The sequence below is a fragment of the Daucus carota genome, chromosome 9, assembly GCF_001625215.2.
Source record: "Daucus carota subsp. sativus chromosome 9, DH1 v3.0, whole genome shotgun sequence".
Lineage (NCBI taxonomy): Eukaryota > Viridiplantae > Streptophyta > Magnoliopsida > Apiales > Apiaceae > Daucus > Daucus carota.
The window spans coordinates 44,018,395-44,036,677 of record NC_030389.2 but is presented as its reverse complement, the minus strand read 5'-3'; the positions used below and the strand labels follow the sequence as shown (position 1 = coordinate 44,036,677).

The 18,283-nt window shown below is 32.4% G+C and overlaps 2 protein-coding genes across 3 annotated transcripts; both read left to right on the top strand.

The window, feature by feature from the left end:
• The first annotated feature begins 9,211 nt into the window (after positions 1-9,211).
• On the top strand, positions 9,212-13,912 carry LOC108202542 (RNA-binding KH domain-containing protein RCF3). 2 transcript variants are annotated; one of them, XM_017370991.2, is made up of 8 exons: positions 9,212-9,381; positions 10,652-11,238; positions 11,798-12,190; positions 12,280-12,534; positions 12,655-12,912; positions 13,082-13,140; positions 13,306-13,379; positions 13,546-13,912. In XM_017370991.2, exons 2-7 carry the CDS (start codon positions 10,657-10,659, stop codon positions 13,352-13,354), a joined length of 1,596 nt encoding a protein of 531 aa, XP_017226480.1. In that variant the 5' UTR covers positions 9,212-9,381; positions 10,652-10,656; the 3' UTR covers positions 13,355-13,379; positions 13,546-13,912. The 2 variants fall into 2 exon arrangements, with proteins under 2 accessions (XP_017226480.1, XP_017226481.1); XM_017370992.2 differs by having other exon boundaries at positions 9,230-9,381; positions 10,642-11,238.
• Positions 13,913-16,664: 2,752 nt separating this feature from the next.
• LOC108202543 (casparian strip membrane protein 1-like) lies at positions 16,665-17,855 on the top strand. The gene is made up of 3 exons (XM_017370994.2): positions 16,665-16,975; positions 17,162-17,285; positions 17,460-17,855. Exons 1-3 carry the CDS (start codon positions 16,755-16,757, stop codon positions 17,673-17,675), a joined length of 561 nt encoding a protein of 186 aa, XP_017226483.1. The 5' UTR covers positions 16,665-16,754; the 3' UTR covers positions 17,676-17,855.
• The last annotated feature ends 428 nt before the right edge of the window (positions 17,856-18,283 follow it).

Sequence of the window (18,283 nt, the reverse complement as noted above, 5' to 3'; positions counted from 1 at the left end):
CACAATTACACCACTTAAACCACTTGAGCTACACAATCAATTAGTTTTTTTATTCAAAAGCATTAATCACATACATTAAAAATGTTGTGTTTATATTATTTTCAATGTCTTATTTATTTGAGATAGGTTATTATTTGAGTTAAGTCTCATATGTTGTTTGCATGATAGATTAATATCTTCAAATTAATTATTTACGTAAATAAATTTAAAATTTAAAAGAATCTGAACAATTGGGCTCGAACTGTGATTCAGATTTCTAAACATAAATATAATTTATATTCAAATAAAATTGAGATTTCAGTGAGCATCTTTAAAAAGAAAAATTGGTTGACTTTCAACATGGACTATGTCATATTAATTTTTTTTTTAAATTATAGATATAAAAATAGTGACAAAGACATCAAATTTGGTGTTAGAAAATATATCTAAATGGTGTACTTTTGATGATATATGAATTTGAAATATTATGACTTGTGATATAAAGGTTAATTTAGGGTAATTCTATATTTTTAATCAAAAGTCAACCAAATTATAATAAAAAAAACATTTTTGTGACCTACTAAAAATAATTGAGTTATAAATTTTACTTGGTTAAAATAAAATAATGCAGAGATCCAGGTTAAATAAAATGATTCAAACTACAATTAAATTAATTAATCATCTACAAATTAAACTAATAAAATATTATTAATTCCGAACCGGATAATCCGACGTGATATGGTGAAAACTAACATCTGACTAAACGGGACTAAAAAAAGAATAATTTTCCTATAATCCAGAATATCAAGTACCTGATTTGGTCTTTAACAATTGAATATGATATGCTACATTACTCACCTTAAGAAATACGAGTATCAACATATTTAAAAATGTGAGTTTGCGCAAAGCTATAAACGTATGTTATTATGAACTTTATGGGTATCTACTCTCTTTTTTTTATTTGAAATTCCAGCATTTTGAGATCTAAGACATTAAATTAGTATATAATTGATATGAAAATTAAAAGGGTAAGCCACATCAAAGGTGTCAAAATTTTTGTGGGTAAAATTATAAGGTTAGTAGTTCAATCGATGCTTTTATAATAAAATAAGGTATGGGTGCTTTTTCATAAAACACATGTTACAATTTCTATTTATATGTATGCAAAATATGCTAAAAGAGAATGTGTTTGATGATTTGCCCTATCATGTATCACTTAACTATTACACATACCCGCGCTCAAGAAAGAAGAAATAATATTAAAACAACGCGGACCACACATCTTCATCTAATCATGATTTTGGATATCATAATTCACATATCAAGAATAAGTTTTCATCAAAATCATGTTTTTTTTGTCAGGTCAAATCATGTTATATTAGATGAAATGATCTAATAATTTTCAACAATAAATTACATATTCTATTGATGAGGTATAATATAGTTAAAATCTACAAGTACAATCAATTTGAGATCTAAGACATTGAAGTACTATATAATTGATAAAAAAAATTAAAAGGGTAAAGCCACATCAAAGGTGTCAGAATTTTTTTTGGGTACAATTATAAGGTTCGTAGTTCAATTGATGCTTTTATAATAAAATATGGTATGAGTCTTTTACATAAAACATATGTTTCAATTTCTATTTGTACAAAGTGTGTGCAACATATGTTGTAAAATAATGTGTTGATGATCTGCCTCATCATGTATCACTTAACTATTACGCAAACCTACGATAAAAAAGAAGAAATAAAATTAAAACAACGCGGACCACACATCTTCATTTAATCATGATTTAGGATATTATAATTCACATATTAAGAACAAGTTTTCATCAAAATCATGTTAAAATAGATGAAATGATTTAATAATTTTCAACAATAAATTACAGATACTTTTAATGAGGTATAATATATTTAGAATCTAAATGTTCAACATTAATTTCAAATATAATTTTGAACATGTAGATAATATGATAGTGGACTCTATATCCTAACGAATCTGAATATAGAAAAATCAGTTCAAATGGAGTTTTTGATCCATTTTCTTTTAATAATATGGTACTTATTGTTACTATGAACATTATTAGGGTGCAAATAAAAAAAAAGATGTTATTCATGAGGCTTGAACTCGGGACCTCTCCAATACAAATACATCACTCAAACCACTTGAGCTACACAAACAATTAGTTTATTATTCAAAAGCATTAATCACATACTTTAAAATTTTTGTATTTATATTCGTCTCAATATCTTATTTATTTGAGATGAGTTATTATTTCAGTTAAGTCTCATATGTTGTTTACATGATAGATTAATATCTATAAATTAATTATTTACATAAATATTTATTTAAAATTAAAAAAAATGAATAATCGGGTTCGTGCCATGATTCAGATTTCAAAAAATAGATATAATTCGTATTCGAATTCAAATCTAACTTAATAGTTTAAACGAGCACCGATACAATATTATAGAAATTTTAAGTCACGAATGTGAGAAATAAGCACAAAAACTGAGGTTTAAGCGAGCATCTTTGAAAGGAAAAATTGAAGAGCTTTCAACATGGACTATGTCATATTAATTTCTTTTATTATAAAAGGCAATTTATAAAGAGATCACATTATTTTGGAGAACACGAAATAAGATGACTGAAAGAATATTCCTATGTAGAATATTTTTTTATTTTAAACTTATGAATTCAGAATTTGATGTGTAACTAAATCTTTTTTAAAAAAAATTATAGATATAAGGATAGTGACAATACATCAAATTTGGTGTCGGAAAATATATCTAAATGATATAATTTTGATGATATATGTATTTGAAATACTATAACTTGTGATATGAAGGTGAATTTAAGGAAATTTTATATTGTTAATCAAAAGTCAACCACATTATAATAAAACGCGTTTACGAGAACTACTAAAAAGATTTGAGTTATAAATTTTACTTTGTTAAATAAAATAACACAGAGAAATAAGTTATATATATTAAAGTCTTAAAACTATAATTTTTAATATGCCATCATCCAATATATAACATACCAGTTAAATAAAATGATTCAAACTACAGTTAAATTAATCATTTACAAATTAAACTAATAAAATATAATTAATTCTGAACCGGATAATCTGACGCGATACGGTGAAACTAATATCTGATTAAACGGGACTAGAACAAGAATAGTTTTTTATGATTCAAAATATCGAATATATAACTTGATCTTTAACAATTGAACATGATATGCCACATTGATCACTCCTAATAAATACGAGTATCAAAATATTAAAAATGTGAGTTTGCACAAAGCTAAAAAAGTAACTACACGACTAATTGAACTAAATATTTTATGGTCTTATGAACTTCATGATGCCTAACTCATATCTACTCTCTTTTTGCTATTTGAAATTCCATAAAATCATTTGTTTGACATCTGTTTTATAACGATTACATGAAAAATCATTAAAAGTCTTAACAGACAAGCTCAAAAAACTAATTATAGAAAATTAAAATTTTATAACGAGATAATGTTATAACATACTGTATCAAAGTAATATTCATCTAATATTTTTAAATTAACAATAAAAATATAATACATTGAAGTACTATATAATTGATATGAAAAATAAAAGGATAAGACACATCAAAGGTGTCAGAAATTTGTGGGGTGCAATTATACGGTTAGTAGTTCAATTGATACTTTTATAATAAAATAAGGTACGTGTCTTTTTACGTGCAACATATGTTTCAATTTTTATTTATACAAAATGTGTGCAACATATGCTAAAAAGAATGTGTTGATGATCTGCTCCATCATGTATCACTTTAACAATTATGCAAACGTACGCTCAAAAAAGAAGAAATAAATGTAGGGCAACGCGGACCACACATCTTCATTTATTCATGATTTAGGATATCGTAATTCACATATCAAAAACAGGTTTTCATCAAAATCATGGTATATTGGTTGAAATAATTTAATAATTTCAACAATAAATTAAAGATACTTTTAATGAGGTATAATATATTTAAAATTTAAAATTTCAGTATTAATTTCGAATATAATTTTGAACATAGATAATATGATAATGGTCTCTATATCCTAACGAATTTGAATATAGAAATATCAGTTCAAATGTAGTTTTTGATCTATAATTTTTTTTAAAAATATACTCCCTTCGTCCTATTTTAAGTGACCTTATTTGACTTTAACGGAGATTAAGAAAAAAGTAGTAAAAAAGAGTAAATTTAGTTGGAAAGTGGGTAAAGTGGTGGAATATATCAAAATTTAATAATAGATTTGAGATAGTGGTGGTAAGTAGTGAGTGTAATAGTGTTTATTTAATATAAAAGAGTATAAAATAGAGAAGTAGTGTGTGTAATAGTGATAAGTAGTGTTTAAAAATAGTAAGTATAGTAAGTTCATTATTTTAGAGATGTCTCAAAAAGGAATAAGGGTCATATAAAATGGAATGAAGGGAATAGTACTTATTATTACTATTAATGCTATTAGGTTGCATATATTACATATTTCATGTTTACATATTTTGTCAAAAAATAAAACGTAATAGTTACGCTCGAAACAATATGATGACACACGGATATTATTTAAAGCATAATACAAACTCAAGGTCCGTACAAGAACAATATAATGATATATGAATATTATTTACAATACAGCAAAAACTAGAGCCCCGTGCCTCGCACGGGCTTTTATGCTAGTTTACAATAATTAAGGATGAAGTGGGTTTACAACTTCTTACAAATCATGATATTCATACTTTCATATAAATTGTTCTTTCCGTAATAAGTTGTTCAACCAAACAACTTCGTCTACAACGAACACCAAAGTGTCGACAAGCATATCTAAACAGAGACATTAGTTAGTTGCAGAGATTCCGTCACTCAAATGATAGCTGAAATTTAATCCCCGTAATCAGTGGAATACTTGCCTCCGCGCGAAAATGTAAAAGTATAAATTTCCTAATATACCTTATGTAGGTAACCTAATTACCTAATTTTACTAATCTACATGTAATTGGATGCTTTTTCTCTCCCTTTTAGTTTTCCACTTTTTGATTAATTATTTTTATTTTCCTTATCGTTTCAAAAGCATGTTAATTCATTGACAATTAATTATGATGATTAATTATGTCTTGATCATCAATTAATTTAATTTTCAGAATTTATAGAAAACGATTAAATCTTGGATTTATTAATTTTTATTAATTTAATTATTCAGTTGATCTCTAAATAATACTTCAACTAACTAATTGGATTTGTAGGCAGCTTTTATAAAGTGTTGAAGATTCACTAGTAACCTATGGACTATGGAGTATTCTAAATTTCCATGGAGAAAAAATAAAGGAGTTACTTTTCTATATTTTATCACAAGGAGACAAAGTATAATTAAAGTTGTTTGGATAATTTAGTGATAATTGTGTGATTAGAATCCACTTATTAGCCGATGCTTCCAAATGAAACGACTTTTGACCGTCATCTCACTAGTGATTTTACGCTTTTTGATTTTTAAATTTGTGCGTTGTTAAAGCAAGCTTGCTCACAAAGTGCTTTTTGATTTTATTTCCTGACAATATATCTTTTTTTTTTCCGGTGAAATTGTATATTGAGCTGCCTCGTATCATGTTGTACTATACATTTCGATTTCATTTTATATATTATTTCCATTTATGACATGTATGTCAAAATTGAATTAACTTATATTAAAAGGTATTCTAAAAAAAAAACTTATATTAAAAGGTAAGGAGAGTAATTAATATAACTAGAAAATTTGTTGATGAAATCATAAATCAAGCATGACATTATCTTTTTTGGGATACTGCTACGTAGCCAAATTTTGTTATATTTTTTTTTTCATGAAATTAACGTGACGAACACTTATATGATTTTAATTGAATTATTTTATGTATATTGTGGATCTTATTATTATCGTTGTTTTTAATAATAATAATGTGAGTGGAACTGATCAACTATAATCAATTAGGATTTATGATGAGTTTGAAAAAAAAAATTGGATATGAGTCGAATCAGGATCTGGGCAAAAACAAATAAGCCCTTAATCATTGGATCTACATGTTTTTGTTTTAATAGTGACGGAATCAAAATCTCTCTTTACGTTTAATGAGCCCGATACATGTTTTTGTTTTAGTAGTGACGGAATCAAAATCTCTCTTTACGTTTAATGAGCCCGATAAATTGAAATTGTTATATTTCTAATGAAAAGACTTATTTGTCCTCGCACTATATATAACACATGTTAAATCCTGATATATAAATTTTTTCTTTAATATAAAGTTAAGTTGATCAATGATGATGACCAGAGCGTGAAAAATCATTTCAGTATTTCACCGCAAAATCAAATTCGTGAAAGTTTAATTTTCAACTTCCCTTTCAGCGCTTGTCAATCAATGTGATCATGATCGATTACAAGATCGTCGTCTTTTAGTACACCCAATGCATGCTTTTCGTCTTTAACCTGGATTTACATTGAATGCTTCTTTAATTTCTCGTAGTCGTGTTTGAATTGGATTTGAGTTCATCGATAGAGTGGAGCTCGCATGTGTGTGAACAGGGCGTCCGGGACTTTTTTGAGGCTCTTTTTCTATTCCCATCAGACAGCTGACATATATTAGAATAAATTATAAAATGATTACTGAATTTTATCTATTTTCATATTTTGGTAGCCGAAATTCAAATTCATATATAATAATCAAATATTGGTTTAATTCTTTGAAAAGATGACTATGAAGCATTTTTATTTATTGTGCACTAAGCCGAGGGTTTTCACGAAAACAGCCTCTCTATTTTAAAGGTAGAGCATGATCTGCGGACATCTTACCCTCTTCAGATCCTGCTCTAAGCGAGATATACCGAGTATGTTTGGTTTGGTTTAATTTTTCTTAAAAATGATTTTTAATTAGCACCTTTTTGAAATATAAAAGATATATTCAGTTAATATATTAAAATTTTAAAATTTCGGTCATCAAAATAAAAAAATCAATATAATTTAGTTACAGTTTTATAATATATTCTGTATATTTATCCACATTTTTAATACTGAGAAAATGAAAGAAAGAGGGGGAACAACCTCACATGGCAGGCCCAACAACAACATGTTTAGGTACCTGGCCTCAGTTTCAAATATGATGGGCGTGTCCCCTTCTCCATATCTTACTATTACAATGAAAGCAACCTTATATTTGGTCCCATCTCACATGCAAACCTAGTTTAGCAGACAACACTAGCCACACAGGAGACTGTTGCTCAATGTTCCTGTTTCTCCACACTATTGCACCACGTTGGTGAGTTTCGGAATCCTATCTTGTTATGGTTAGCAGGCAAAGCAAAGAGGTCGGATGTTTGAGTTTCGCAAAATGTAAACAAACAGTGATGCTGAATGTTTAAAGTTTGGTAAATGAATGGAGAGGCAAAGAGGTTGAGTGTTGAAGTTTCGTTTGGAATACATGTCAAAACGTTGAAGTTTTTATCCATCACATTAAAAAAATTGTTATATCGGAGGGCTGAGTGTTCGGTGCTACTTATACGTAACTCGACTAATTCTAAAAAATAATTAGAATAATATTTCATTGTCATGATTATTCATTTAAATTTTTATCACGTCTGTACAAACAAATTTACACATAACTTGATTAATTCTAAGAAAATAACTAGAACAACATTCCATTCCACCATCATCACCATCTACTTAAATTTGTATCACGGGTGTTAGAATCAGTTTACACGTAACTCGACTAATTTTAAAAGGTGATTAGTACAACAATCCATCGTCATGACCACCCACTTAAATTCGTATCGAGTTTACGAACCTGTTAATTATTTTCCAAGTTCATGCACTAGATTAGGGCACTTTGGTATTTGAATGGACCATGAAATGCTATGTTTTAGATAAGTGGGCATCTTGTCTATGGATAGTTAAGTTGGCAAGTTGATTAAGGATAGATACATGGATAATCTTTGTGTGATGTTTCTAGTGCCCCCTTCTCATTACACGCTTTTAAGACACATACAATTGGGATATCTACAAAGATATTTACCAGCTTTTTTGTGAGACCACACAAGTAATTAACAGGAAAATGGAAAATGACAAAAGTTAAAATTAAGGGCTTGGGTTCCTGGAAATATGAATTTGTGTAGATTCATGTCGACCCATTTGGTAGGCTTTTTTAAGGATGACCGGCCCAACAATTATAAACTGAAGTACAGGCCTGCAATTCTAGATTGATTTATGCATTCTTAAGGAGGACACTTCTTCACGCAGTGACAGCCTCAAGCCCAGGCCCAGAATGATATTGTTAGGACTTGTTAGCCCAATGTGATGCTTAGTATTCATTTCTTTCTTTTAAGAATTACCCGTAAGAATAAAGATCAGAAAATAATCTCAACGTCATAACTCATAACCCTTGACCATACTTCACAGAACAAATTTTGTGAACAAGTGGAATTAACTATAAAAATATTGGGGCCGTTTGGGTAAACTTAACAGAAGTGACTTCTTGCTTAAACTAGAGAAGTGGAGCAGAAGTGAGAAGTAAATAAGTTAATAAAGTGTTTGAAAAAGAAGCAGAAGCTGTGAGACAAAAGCTAGCATTCTCAGCTTTTTAAAAGTGCTTCTACTTTTTTACGCAAACGGGTCAAAAGAAGCAGAAGCCAGAAGCAGCTTCTGTTAAACAAACATGCCCAATTTACGAGGGTTTGCAGTTTCGAGAGCCGACCCTCAAGATTCCAACCGTCGCTTCTCCGCTCTTCAACTTTCATCATCTCTAATGATTAATCAATTTCGCTCTTCTATTTTCTCTCATATTTATCAGTTTTATCAATAAAAACAAGATCGAATCTTTTTGGAACGTTCACGTCATATATAAAATCAGGAACTCAATTATTATTTTAATTTATCATATCATTCATATATTTCATATATTAACTTTTTTTTTGAAACAAATTTCATATATTAACTTATGATATGTATCATGCGCAAATATGTTTAAAATATATTATACTATTTTTATTTTTGAAAAGCTATCTTATATTCAATTTATTATATAAAATACCGATATTGTAATTTTTTTTCATATTTCGACTCACTTTAGCGAAAAATTATCATAAAAAATATCTCGGTTCAACCCTTTTTTTTTTTTTCCCGAAATAATGTCGGTTCAACCTTAAAAATCTGATAACGCACAGCACAACCTAAGCCCAACCGACTTAAGCCAAACAGCCCATCTACACATTTCAAGCTCTATCATTTCCAGATATTGTTAACTATATAAGCACCTATACTTACACAGTCACATGTACCATTCATAGGTGTAAGTCTGTCTCAGCGCACTCACAAAGACTATCTGATAATCAGCAACACAAGGTAGTTTATTTTTACCCCTTTTGGACACCCCCCACTAATACCCAACTGCTTATATCTATGTTTTTGTGTATGATTGTGTCTAAATGTTCAAGATTCTTGCTTTTTTGTGTTAAAGTTTGTATCTTTAGTAGATCTGTTTGTGTTTCTTGAGTTTTTAATTTCTGGGCTGTTTTTGAATTGTTTGAGCTTGATTAAAGTTTGTGTGATTGTTGTTTGGTCAGAGTGATTTACCCAGATAGGTTAAGTGTTGTAAAGATTGGATTTTTACTGTAAAGAAGTGAGATTTTAAGTGGGATTTGTTAGTGTGTATTTAGTAGGAGTGGGATGAGTGATATATGGGTTTGTTATAGCTGTTTATGCTTTATTGTGGGCTATGAGTTATAGATTTTTTGAAAATTTTGGTTATTTGAAAGATTGGTTTTATTGTAAGGTGTGTACAGTAGGCTTTGTGTGTGTGTGTTAAAAAAGATTGAAGTAAACAATTGAGATTTTGAGTGGGGTTTGTTGTGATAGTGTGTGTTTAGTACTAGTGCAATGAGTAGAGTATGGATTTGTTTTAGCCGTTTCTTGGTTTATTGTATGAGGTATGGGTTTTTCGAGAATTGAGGTATTTTGTTGAGGCCATTTAGGGCAGAATAATTAATATGCAAGCTGGTCAATGAAGGGGTTTGGTTTCTTACAAGATGTTGCTAGTCGTTGATTTTGAGTTTTTAAAGAATAGAAATTTAGCATTTGCTGATAAAGATTGCATGTTTTGGTTGAAAGCTTGTATGTGTTAGAGTTTTAAGTGGGGAGTTTTAAGTGGGGAAGACTGCGGAGTGCGGAATCTAGAAACCGTAGTAGATTTCTCTTGAAGTGGGTTTTAAATTTTTAGGTTAAGAGAATAATGGGTAAATTTGTTTAAGTTTGCTATTTCAATGATATATACAATAATTTTTGCCGTCTACTTTTGCCTGTTATTGTGAAACTGAACTAATTGCTTACCCTTTTCAAGTATCTTATTATCTTTTTCATAAAAGTATTCTTTTTGTTGTTTGCAATTAAGTGCCAGTAACTTTGGACAGTTTAAAATTTAAATTGTTATTTTCTAGTGTTTCTGCAACACTTGCCGGATCTGGACACTGTTCCCTGACTTATTTTGTATTAATATTTGTCATTGTGATTACTTCATTTTCTCATGAAAACCTTGCCAAAAGATCATATCACATATTATATTTGTTGTGTGAGCCTTTCATTTGCCTTATATTATTTTCTTTGAAGCAATATATAGATAGCATGGCGGGTCAGAAAAATGACTATGGGAAAAGGTCCCATTATCAATCAGACTATTCTGGAAATGGTGGAAGCAAGAGAAGAAATCCTACTGATGATCGAGAGTCGCATGCTATTGGACCTGACGATACAGTGTATCGCTACTTATGCCCTGTTAGGAAGATCGGAAGTATAATTGGGAGGGGAGGCGATATTGCAAAGCAGTTAAGGCAAGAAACTCGGGCAAAAATAAGAATTAATGAGACCGTGCCAGGTTGTGAAGAGCGTGTTGTCATAATTTATAGTTCTAGTGAGGAAACTAATAGCTTCGGAGATAGTGGAGATCTTGTTTCACCTGCTCAGGATGCTCTTTTCAAGGTTCATGATCGAATTGTCGCTGAGGACGCACCTGCTGATGATGAATTTGAGGAACCTCACCAAGTCACTGTGCGAATGCTGGTTCCATCAGATCAGATTGGTTGTGTGATCGGAAAGGGTGGACAAGTAATTCAAACTATTCGTAGTGAAACTCGTGCACAGATACGGGTCCTTAGCAGTGAACAACATCTTCCAACTTGTGCTTCAAACTCAGACGAGCTTCTTCAGGTAATGCAGCAGCTTCATGAGAAATTCTGGCCTTGGTTACCCTGTTTTTTTTGACATTGCACTAGGACAGTGTATGACGATATGATATACTCTCTCATTCTATTTGTAAAGTTCAATTACATAAATATAGATCCATAACCACCTGCCACCATTGGGCTTTAAACCCTTAACCTCTTATTACCAAGAGGAGAGGGGTATTCGCAAGATTAAGCCTGGGTTCAGTAAACTATACTTCTAAAGTTTTTTTCGTGATTATATAGTTTTGTATTAATTATTTGCCTCTTTGAACTAGTAATTCTTAATATTTCATGCTAAATACATAACTAAGAAATCTTTAATATTAGAAGTTTTCTTAGGCTTATGTTAGTTGGATCTTGCAACAGTGCATTATTGTAAACATACAGTCTGTTTTTGACTTGTAATCATTTAGTAGTACTAAATTAGCAAGCACAATAATCAGATTCTGATTCTGGAATGTCAATATGCTATATTTTTTTTCTGATGTACATTGTTATATTTTATAGTTGATTGGTTATAGTGTATAAAAATATGGTTTCAGATATCTGGAGAAGGTCCAGTAGTCAAGAAGGCCCTTTATCAGCTGGCATGTCGTCTTCATGATAATCCCTCACGGTCCCAACACCTACTCTTGTCCTCAGCAACTATCCAAAGATCTGAAGGAGCATATATTCCAAGTGCTGGTGCCCCAATCATGGGCGTAGGTTCATTAATGGGACCTTATGGAGGTTACAGGAGTGATGCAAGAGATTGGCCAGCTTCTGTGAAGGAATTCTCACTTCGTTTGGTTTGTCCTACTGAAAATATTGGAGCTGTCATAGGGAAAGGCGGTTCTATTATCAAGCAGATCAGGCAGGAATCAGGAGCATCCATTAAAGTTGATAGTTCGGCTGCTGAAGGCGATGATTGCATTATATCTGTATCAGCTAAAGAGGTGTGCAAAGTTCTCATAACTGTTTTGTGTTTGGATCCTATCTAGATGCTAAACTCTGATATTCAAGGTTTTAATGTGTTATATTTCAGGCATTTGAAGAATCATCTCCCACCATTGATGCAACAATGCGCTTGCAACCTCGTTGCAGTGAGAAAACTGAAAAGGATTCTGGCGATTCTGTAATCACAACTCGCCTTTTAGTTCCAAGCTCTCGAATTGGATGCCTCCTTGGTAAAGGCGGGTCTATAATTAGTGAGATGAGAAATGCCACGAGGGCAAGCATTCGAATTCTTTCAAAGGAAGATCTTCCCAAAGTTGCACATGAAGATGATGAAATGGTTCAGGTAAAGCCTGTTAATAGATAGCAAGTATAAATATATTAAATCAAATTATAAGGTCACTGCTTACTAAAGAGAAACAGCTGTACAGTGCAACCTATTAATTGTCATATCCTTATTGGCCAGATTACGGGTGACCTTGATGTTGCCACCAATGCTCTCTTGCAAGTAATGATGCGCTTAAGATCCAATACATTTGAGATGGAGGGAGCTCTCTTGGCCCCTGCTGTCCCCTACCTTCCGATGCCAGTGGACATGTCAGACAGCCCGAGATATGAGAGCCGTGATAGTAAATCACGTGGGCGTGGATATTCATCGTCTAGCAGATATGAATCTAATGATTATCCCCCGAACGATGCCTATGGTAGTTATGGTGGTTCACAGGTAATCTGGATGCATATCAAATAACCTTACAACATATTCACACTGTTATCTACACTTCCATATACTTCTCTGAACTTCTGAAGGAGATGTTGGAACAGCTTTTATAATTATAAATCAGATGGCCAACTGCTATGCCAATATCCTAACAGTTTTTTTTAAACTTCATCAGGGAGGAGGAAGTGGCTATGGGGCATACGGTGTCTACTCTGGACGTTCTGGAGGTTCTGGGTAAAGCTTTACGGCCTTCAATTCATTTCCCACGCGGCTAGATTCAATATTTACTGCATGCTATTACCTGATATTCATTAATTTGTATATTCCCATGTGAATTCTTTTGTTTGTCTGTTCGTTAAGTGAAACCCCTCAAGTCTGATCATATATCCGTGTTACCAGGTTGTATGGTGAATCCCCTGTTTCCTATGGGAAACATCATGGTTATTAGAGACCCTGATCCCTAGAGCCTGCAGGTAGATAATGTCTCTTTTGTATCAGATATTAGTTAGCAAGGTGCTTTAAATTCATAAGTAGTCAGATCTGAGATAGTTATGGAGAATTTTTGTTCTAACACCGAACATTCTCTATCTTGATTTCTAATCTTTTTTGTCTGTTTCCTTCCCTCTTCCATCAAAACAGCTTGTGATCCATGATGCCTGAAGCCAGCCCATTATACCTTTGATGATGCCTTCAGCCTAAACCAGAAGACCAGAAGACCTGAATATGAGAAACTATGTTCAATTTTGGCCCACCTTTGTTATTTAGTTTCATGTGGAACTAGAACTTATCAATAGAAATCTATGGCCTTGCACCTAGTCAAACTAAGATCACAAGTATCAAGACCATCTGCTGTCATGTTTTTCTAAAATGATTATTGTTATTTTATTTTCAACTAAGTTTCCTTTTATGCTGTACAATTAATGATGCTGTCCAATCATTTTTTTTCCCCTTAGATGACATTACGTTTTCGTAAAGAATTAAGGATATGGTAGTTTCATTTGATTTTTGTTGTCTGTGTTGTTTTAGTTATTAGTTACTATTTTAAATCTGCAATTTTGTAGCTTGCATGATGCTTTGTTCGTTCTTTTTATATGATAGAATATTATAGAGGTTTTTTCTTTTCCAGTTCTTTTTGTTGAAAAACGGATATCGGTATTTGAGATAATTGTGAGAGAGACTTTTCCTAGAGAGCAATAGTAGTTCCAGTGTTGTCAGTTGTGGTTAGTACTATTCATCTTTCATCATCATACAAATTTGGTTCTGAAATTTTGGTTCTGTATACCAAGTCAGGCATATATGGTCAACTCGTGAACTTTGATATACAGCAACATGTCTATACTAGTATACTATGATGCCACCCTTGGTCAGATTGGATGAAAGTATTTCTTAATCATTATCTGGTAAGTCTTTTTTGGTTCGATTACGGTACGAATCTTGTCATTGACATGTATCACTTATCACTTATCACTTATCAGCTTGGCTTTGGATGATGATTCGAGTTGTCAGATAGTAGCATGTTTTATTTTTTTACATAATAAACAAAAAATTCTTATTATTGCAGGTGCATCATGTAAAAAACTAGGGTAATGACTACCTACTTTTTTGAGTGGTTGGATTAATAGAAACTATGTTTCCGGCAACAAAAAAGAACTTGTATTTGACTGCTTCATTGCCAATAAATCTGATTATATGGATATGTATGAACTATCAACACAAGTTTTCGTAGTCTAAAATTGCATATTTGATCATTGGTTACGAAATATAGGCAAGTCATAAATGTTATTGATCCTTAGATGGCCATGTGCAAATATATCACATAAGTCTGTTATATGATATGTGCAAGAGTCTGGGGAAGTTATGGAAAGTCCATGTTTTTTGTTTTGTCTTTTCTTTGTCACTCTGAATAGGGATCACTAAATATACCCGCATCCTTATTAATAAATTCAATAGGTTATCTGTCGTATATGCAACTTGTGCTTTTGTTGACAATTATCTATTTTGATATGTCAGAGGTTTATAACCGTCTGTTATTTCTTACTATTTTGATCTGTAAAAAGTTTATAACTGTCCGTTAATTCTTTCTATTTTGATATGTTGAAAGTTTTTAGCTGTCGGTTAATTTCTTGGTAGATGCATATTGCTATACTGTCTTTGCAAGCACCTCCAGATGCTAGTGTTTGCCAAGACTTTTGTTTCACATATTGACAATGTATATGGACTAGCCTTAAACTTGAAAAGGCTAGTAGTATTGGAGTTGGAGCATTGTAAATCGTTCAGTCGCATCAGGGGGATAGGTGTATCACTTGCAAGTTCAACATTAGCCTTTATGTCGATAATATTGTCTTCTAGACCTATTACAGGAGGTTCTCTGAGCAGTTTCCATTGATGAAGTCTGGAAGTTTCCGGACTACAAATTCCTGCTGCGGCTACTAGTGGCCCTGTAGTCCAACAATATGCTTAACTTCTAAATATTAGGTATTAGAATAAGTGGATATCGTTTACTGTAATTGGCACTGTATTGGGTGTAACGAGGAGGTTTTCATCTTTAGTGAACCCGGATATAGGTTCAAGCAATTGAATCTATTTTGTGATCAACTCGGGCAGTGGATGCAAGGTTTAACTTGCTACTTCTGCTTGTTTATTTGTTTCTAGAGAACTAGTGCTTGGTTTGGTTAATAGAGACCAAATTGCGGGTTGGTTGCTGGATGAAATGTATTTTATGCAATTTTTTCCATGAATTATGCGGAACTATTCCCACAAATGTAATAAGAGCTCGGCTCGGCGAGTTTGGAGATGAATGCCATATTTTTCTCTAACCTGTCTTGGAGTATTTGCAGTCTTGTAATCCACCTGCTTTAGATTTTCAGTTGACTTGTTTACTTGCCCATTCTGCTCTCGATTAAGAAGGGGGTCATAAAGATTTTGTATAGTTCACTTGTTTGCATGATTATAGAAACCGGGAATCGGAACCAATCAGTTTGCTCTAGCTAATTGTCCGCCCTTTACACGTGACAGGATTTATTGAAGATTTTTAATGCAATCGGTAAATTGGTGAAATTGTTTTCAAGGACTAATCTGGATTTTCAGCAATATCAAAAAAGAAAGAATGTTTGGGATTGATTTGCAAAATTTACAATATTAAAAAGAAAAAAAATATCTTGTTATTCGGATAGCGGAAACATTTCATCAAATATACTAAACAAAATTATACTAAAGATTAACACCATAAAATGAATGAGTGCACTAAAAATAATAGAGAGAATGGACTTTCAAAGACTTGATAGGCGGACAATATTAAAGTAATTAGGGTTTATCCTTGTCGTCTCGGATTCTAAATTTGATTTTCGCTCATTCCAGTATTTATTATTATTATAAATTCATCCAGGTATTTGTTTGAACAGATACATGGTTTATATTTTGTCGTTTCGGATTCCGGATTGGGATTCTCGCTCGTCTCGAGATTTATTATTATAATAAAATAAGTTCATCCGATATTTGTTAAAACAGATACACAACATTCTTCTACATGCCATATTTTGAAATCTGTTGCACTAGGATTAGGTTTGTGATTAAATTATGAAAACTTAAGCAATTCATTTCAGGCTTTTCAACATGGTGTTCTAGGTTACATTTCTACTATTATATATTCATAAGAACCTTATCCACTACATCTGCATTGATGATGTTTCAGTTAATAATCTCTGAAAACCTAACTCACCAAGATTAATTAGCACTCTAATCTTTATATATAAATGTGCTCACATCCATGCATTTGATAAGCAGAAAGCACAACTTAAACTGCTCTGGAAACTAAGAACAGAGGTGCAGAGGCCAGCATTGTGTCGAAAATGAAGGTATCCCACATTGAGACCGGAGAATCTTCCAAGACTCCAGCTCCGGCAGCTGGAATTAACAGAGGTATGGCGATCCTCGATGTCATTCTCAGAATTGTTGCAGTTGCTTCGACGCTAGCAAGTGCTGTGGTCATGGCAACTAGTGACCAGCAGCTCCAGTTCTTCACTCAAGTCGCGGTCTTCAATGTAGAATACGAGGATTTTTCCACTCTCAGGTAACTGCTTCTTTTTGTTTATGTTTGTTTTAACTCTGAGGGTGTATTCGATTGAGATTTTAAAGGTTTTTTTTTTTTTTTTTTTATCATTTATGAAACCTTGGTGTATTCAACTTGGATTTTGAAAAAATATGTCAGAATCTTGAGGTATTCAATTAGGATTTACACGGGATTTTGTCTGTACAGGTACTTCGTGGTGATAAATTCGATAGCATGTGCATATTTCGCGCTCTCTATTCCACTCGCAATCTTGAACATTGCCAGGAGTGCAGCAAAACAGAGTAGAGCTCTCTTGATCATTATGGACATGGTAAATGCATATAATCGAATACTAATGTGTTCGGGTTCGTTTAATCAGATAAGGGCTCATTTCAATCAAAACTTAACAAATGTCATGTTGTGAAAGATTTTGTGCCCAATTTTGTGCCTGAAATATTTTCCGTGGTTTTATAAATGCTAATAATGTTCGATTTTTTGATGCAAGGTAACACTGGCGTTGCTCATGTCTGCAGCATCCGCAGCAGCTGCAATACTGTTTCTGGCGCATAATGGGAATAATTCGGCTAACTGGAACTCCATCTGCAACCAGTTCACTGATTTTTGCCATCGAGCTTCGGGTTCCTTAATTGGCTCGTTCATTGCCATTGTCATTCTCATACTCCTCATTTTCATGTCCACCGCGGCATTGGCACGAAACTAGTGCCTCAAAATTTGCTGCGGGATGTTTGTGCATTAAACTCTTTGTTAGTAGATGGCACTGTATTTACTTTTTTAGAGTTATGTTTGAATCAAGCAAGGCCATTTTTGGCATGCAAGTGAATCTGTTTGTTGTTTGTGAATATTATACAGAAGAGATATTGGCCCAAGAATTGTTACTAAATTTTTTTGCGAGAATTTTTAACAGACGACGAGTCGATATTCTTAGTTCGAAAGTATAAAACCATTAACAAAAAATTTCCGTTGTCCTAAGAATGTAACAGAGTGGATGTGACTCTCTAGCTAACAAGAAGATTGCGGTTTCGAGTCTCTAGATTAAAATCAGCATTATGCGAGAAGGTTATTCTCGATCGTATGGTTCAAATGTTTAAGTGTTTCACAATAAATGGGTTCGAGTCTCCCGGTATCACACCCCCTCGTCAAGTGTCCGAGAGGATGATCAGCCACACTAGGACTGAGACATGGCCCGGACTCCTACGGGAGCGATAAAAATGAGAGTGACGGAGGAAGTTCAAATATTTAACGAATACGCTGCATTGTTACATTTTACTCTTGACTGGAAGATTTTAAGGCCTTTCTATTGACAGAACA

Coding starts and splice junctions, on each gene's coding strand:
- LOC108202542 (XM_017370991.2), top strand. CDS start 10,657: ATGGCGGGTCAGAAAAATGACTATGGGAAAAGGTCCCATTATCAATCA. Junction 12,535..12,654: donor AAGATGATGAAATGGTTCAG/GTAAAGCCTGTT, acceptor CTTATTGGCCAG/ATTACGGGTGACCTTGATGT. Junction 13,141..13,305: donor GGACGTTCTGGAGGTTCTGG/GTAAAGCTTTAC, acceptor CCGTGTTACCAG/GTTGTATGGTGAATCCCCTG.
- LOC108202543 (XM_017370994.2), top strand. CDS start 16,755: ATGAAGGTATCCCACATTGAGACCGGAGAATCTTCCAAGACTCCAGCT. Junction 16,976..17,161: donor GAGGATTTTTCCACTCTCAG/GTAACTGCTTCT, acceptor TTGTCTGTACAG/GTACTTCGTGGTGATAAATT. Junction 17,286..17,459: donor TCTTGATCATTATGGACATG/GTAAATGCATAT, acceptor TTTTGATGCAAG/GTAACACTGGCGTTGCTCAT.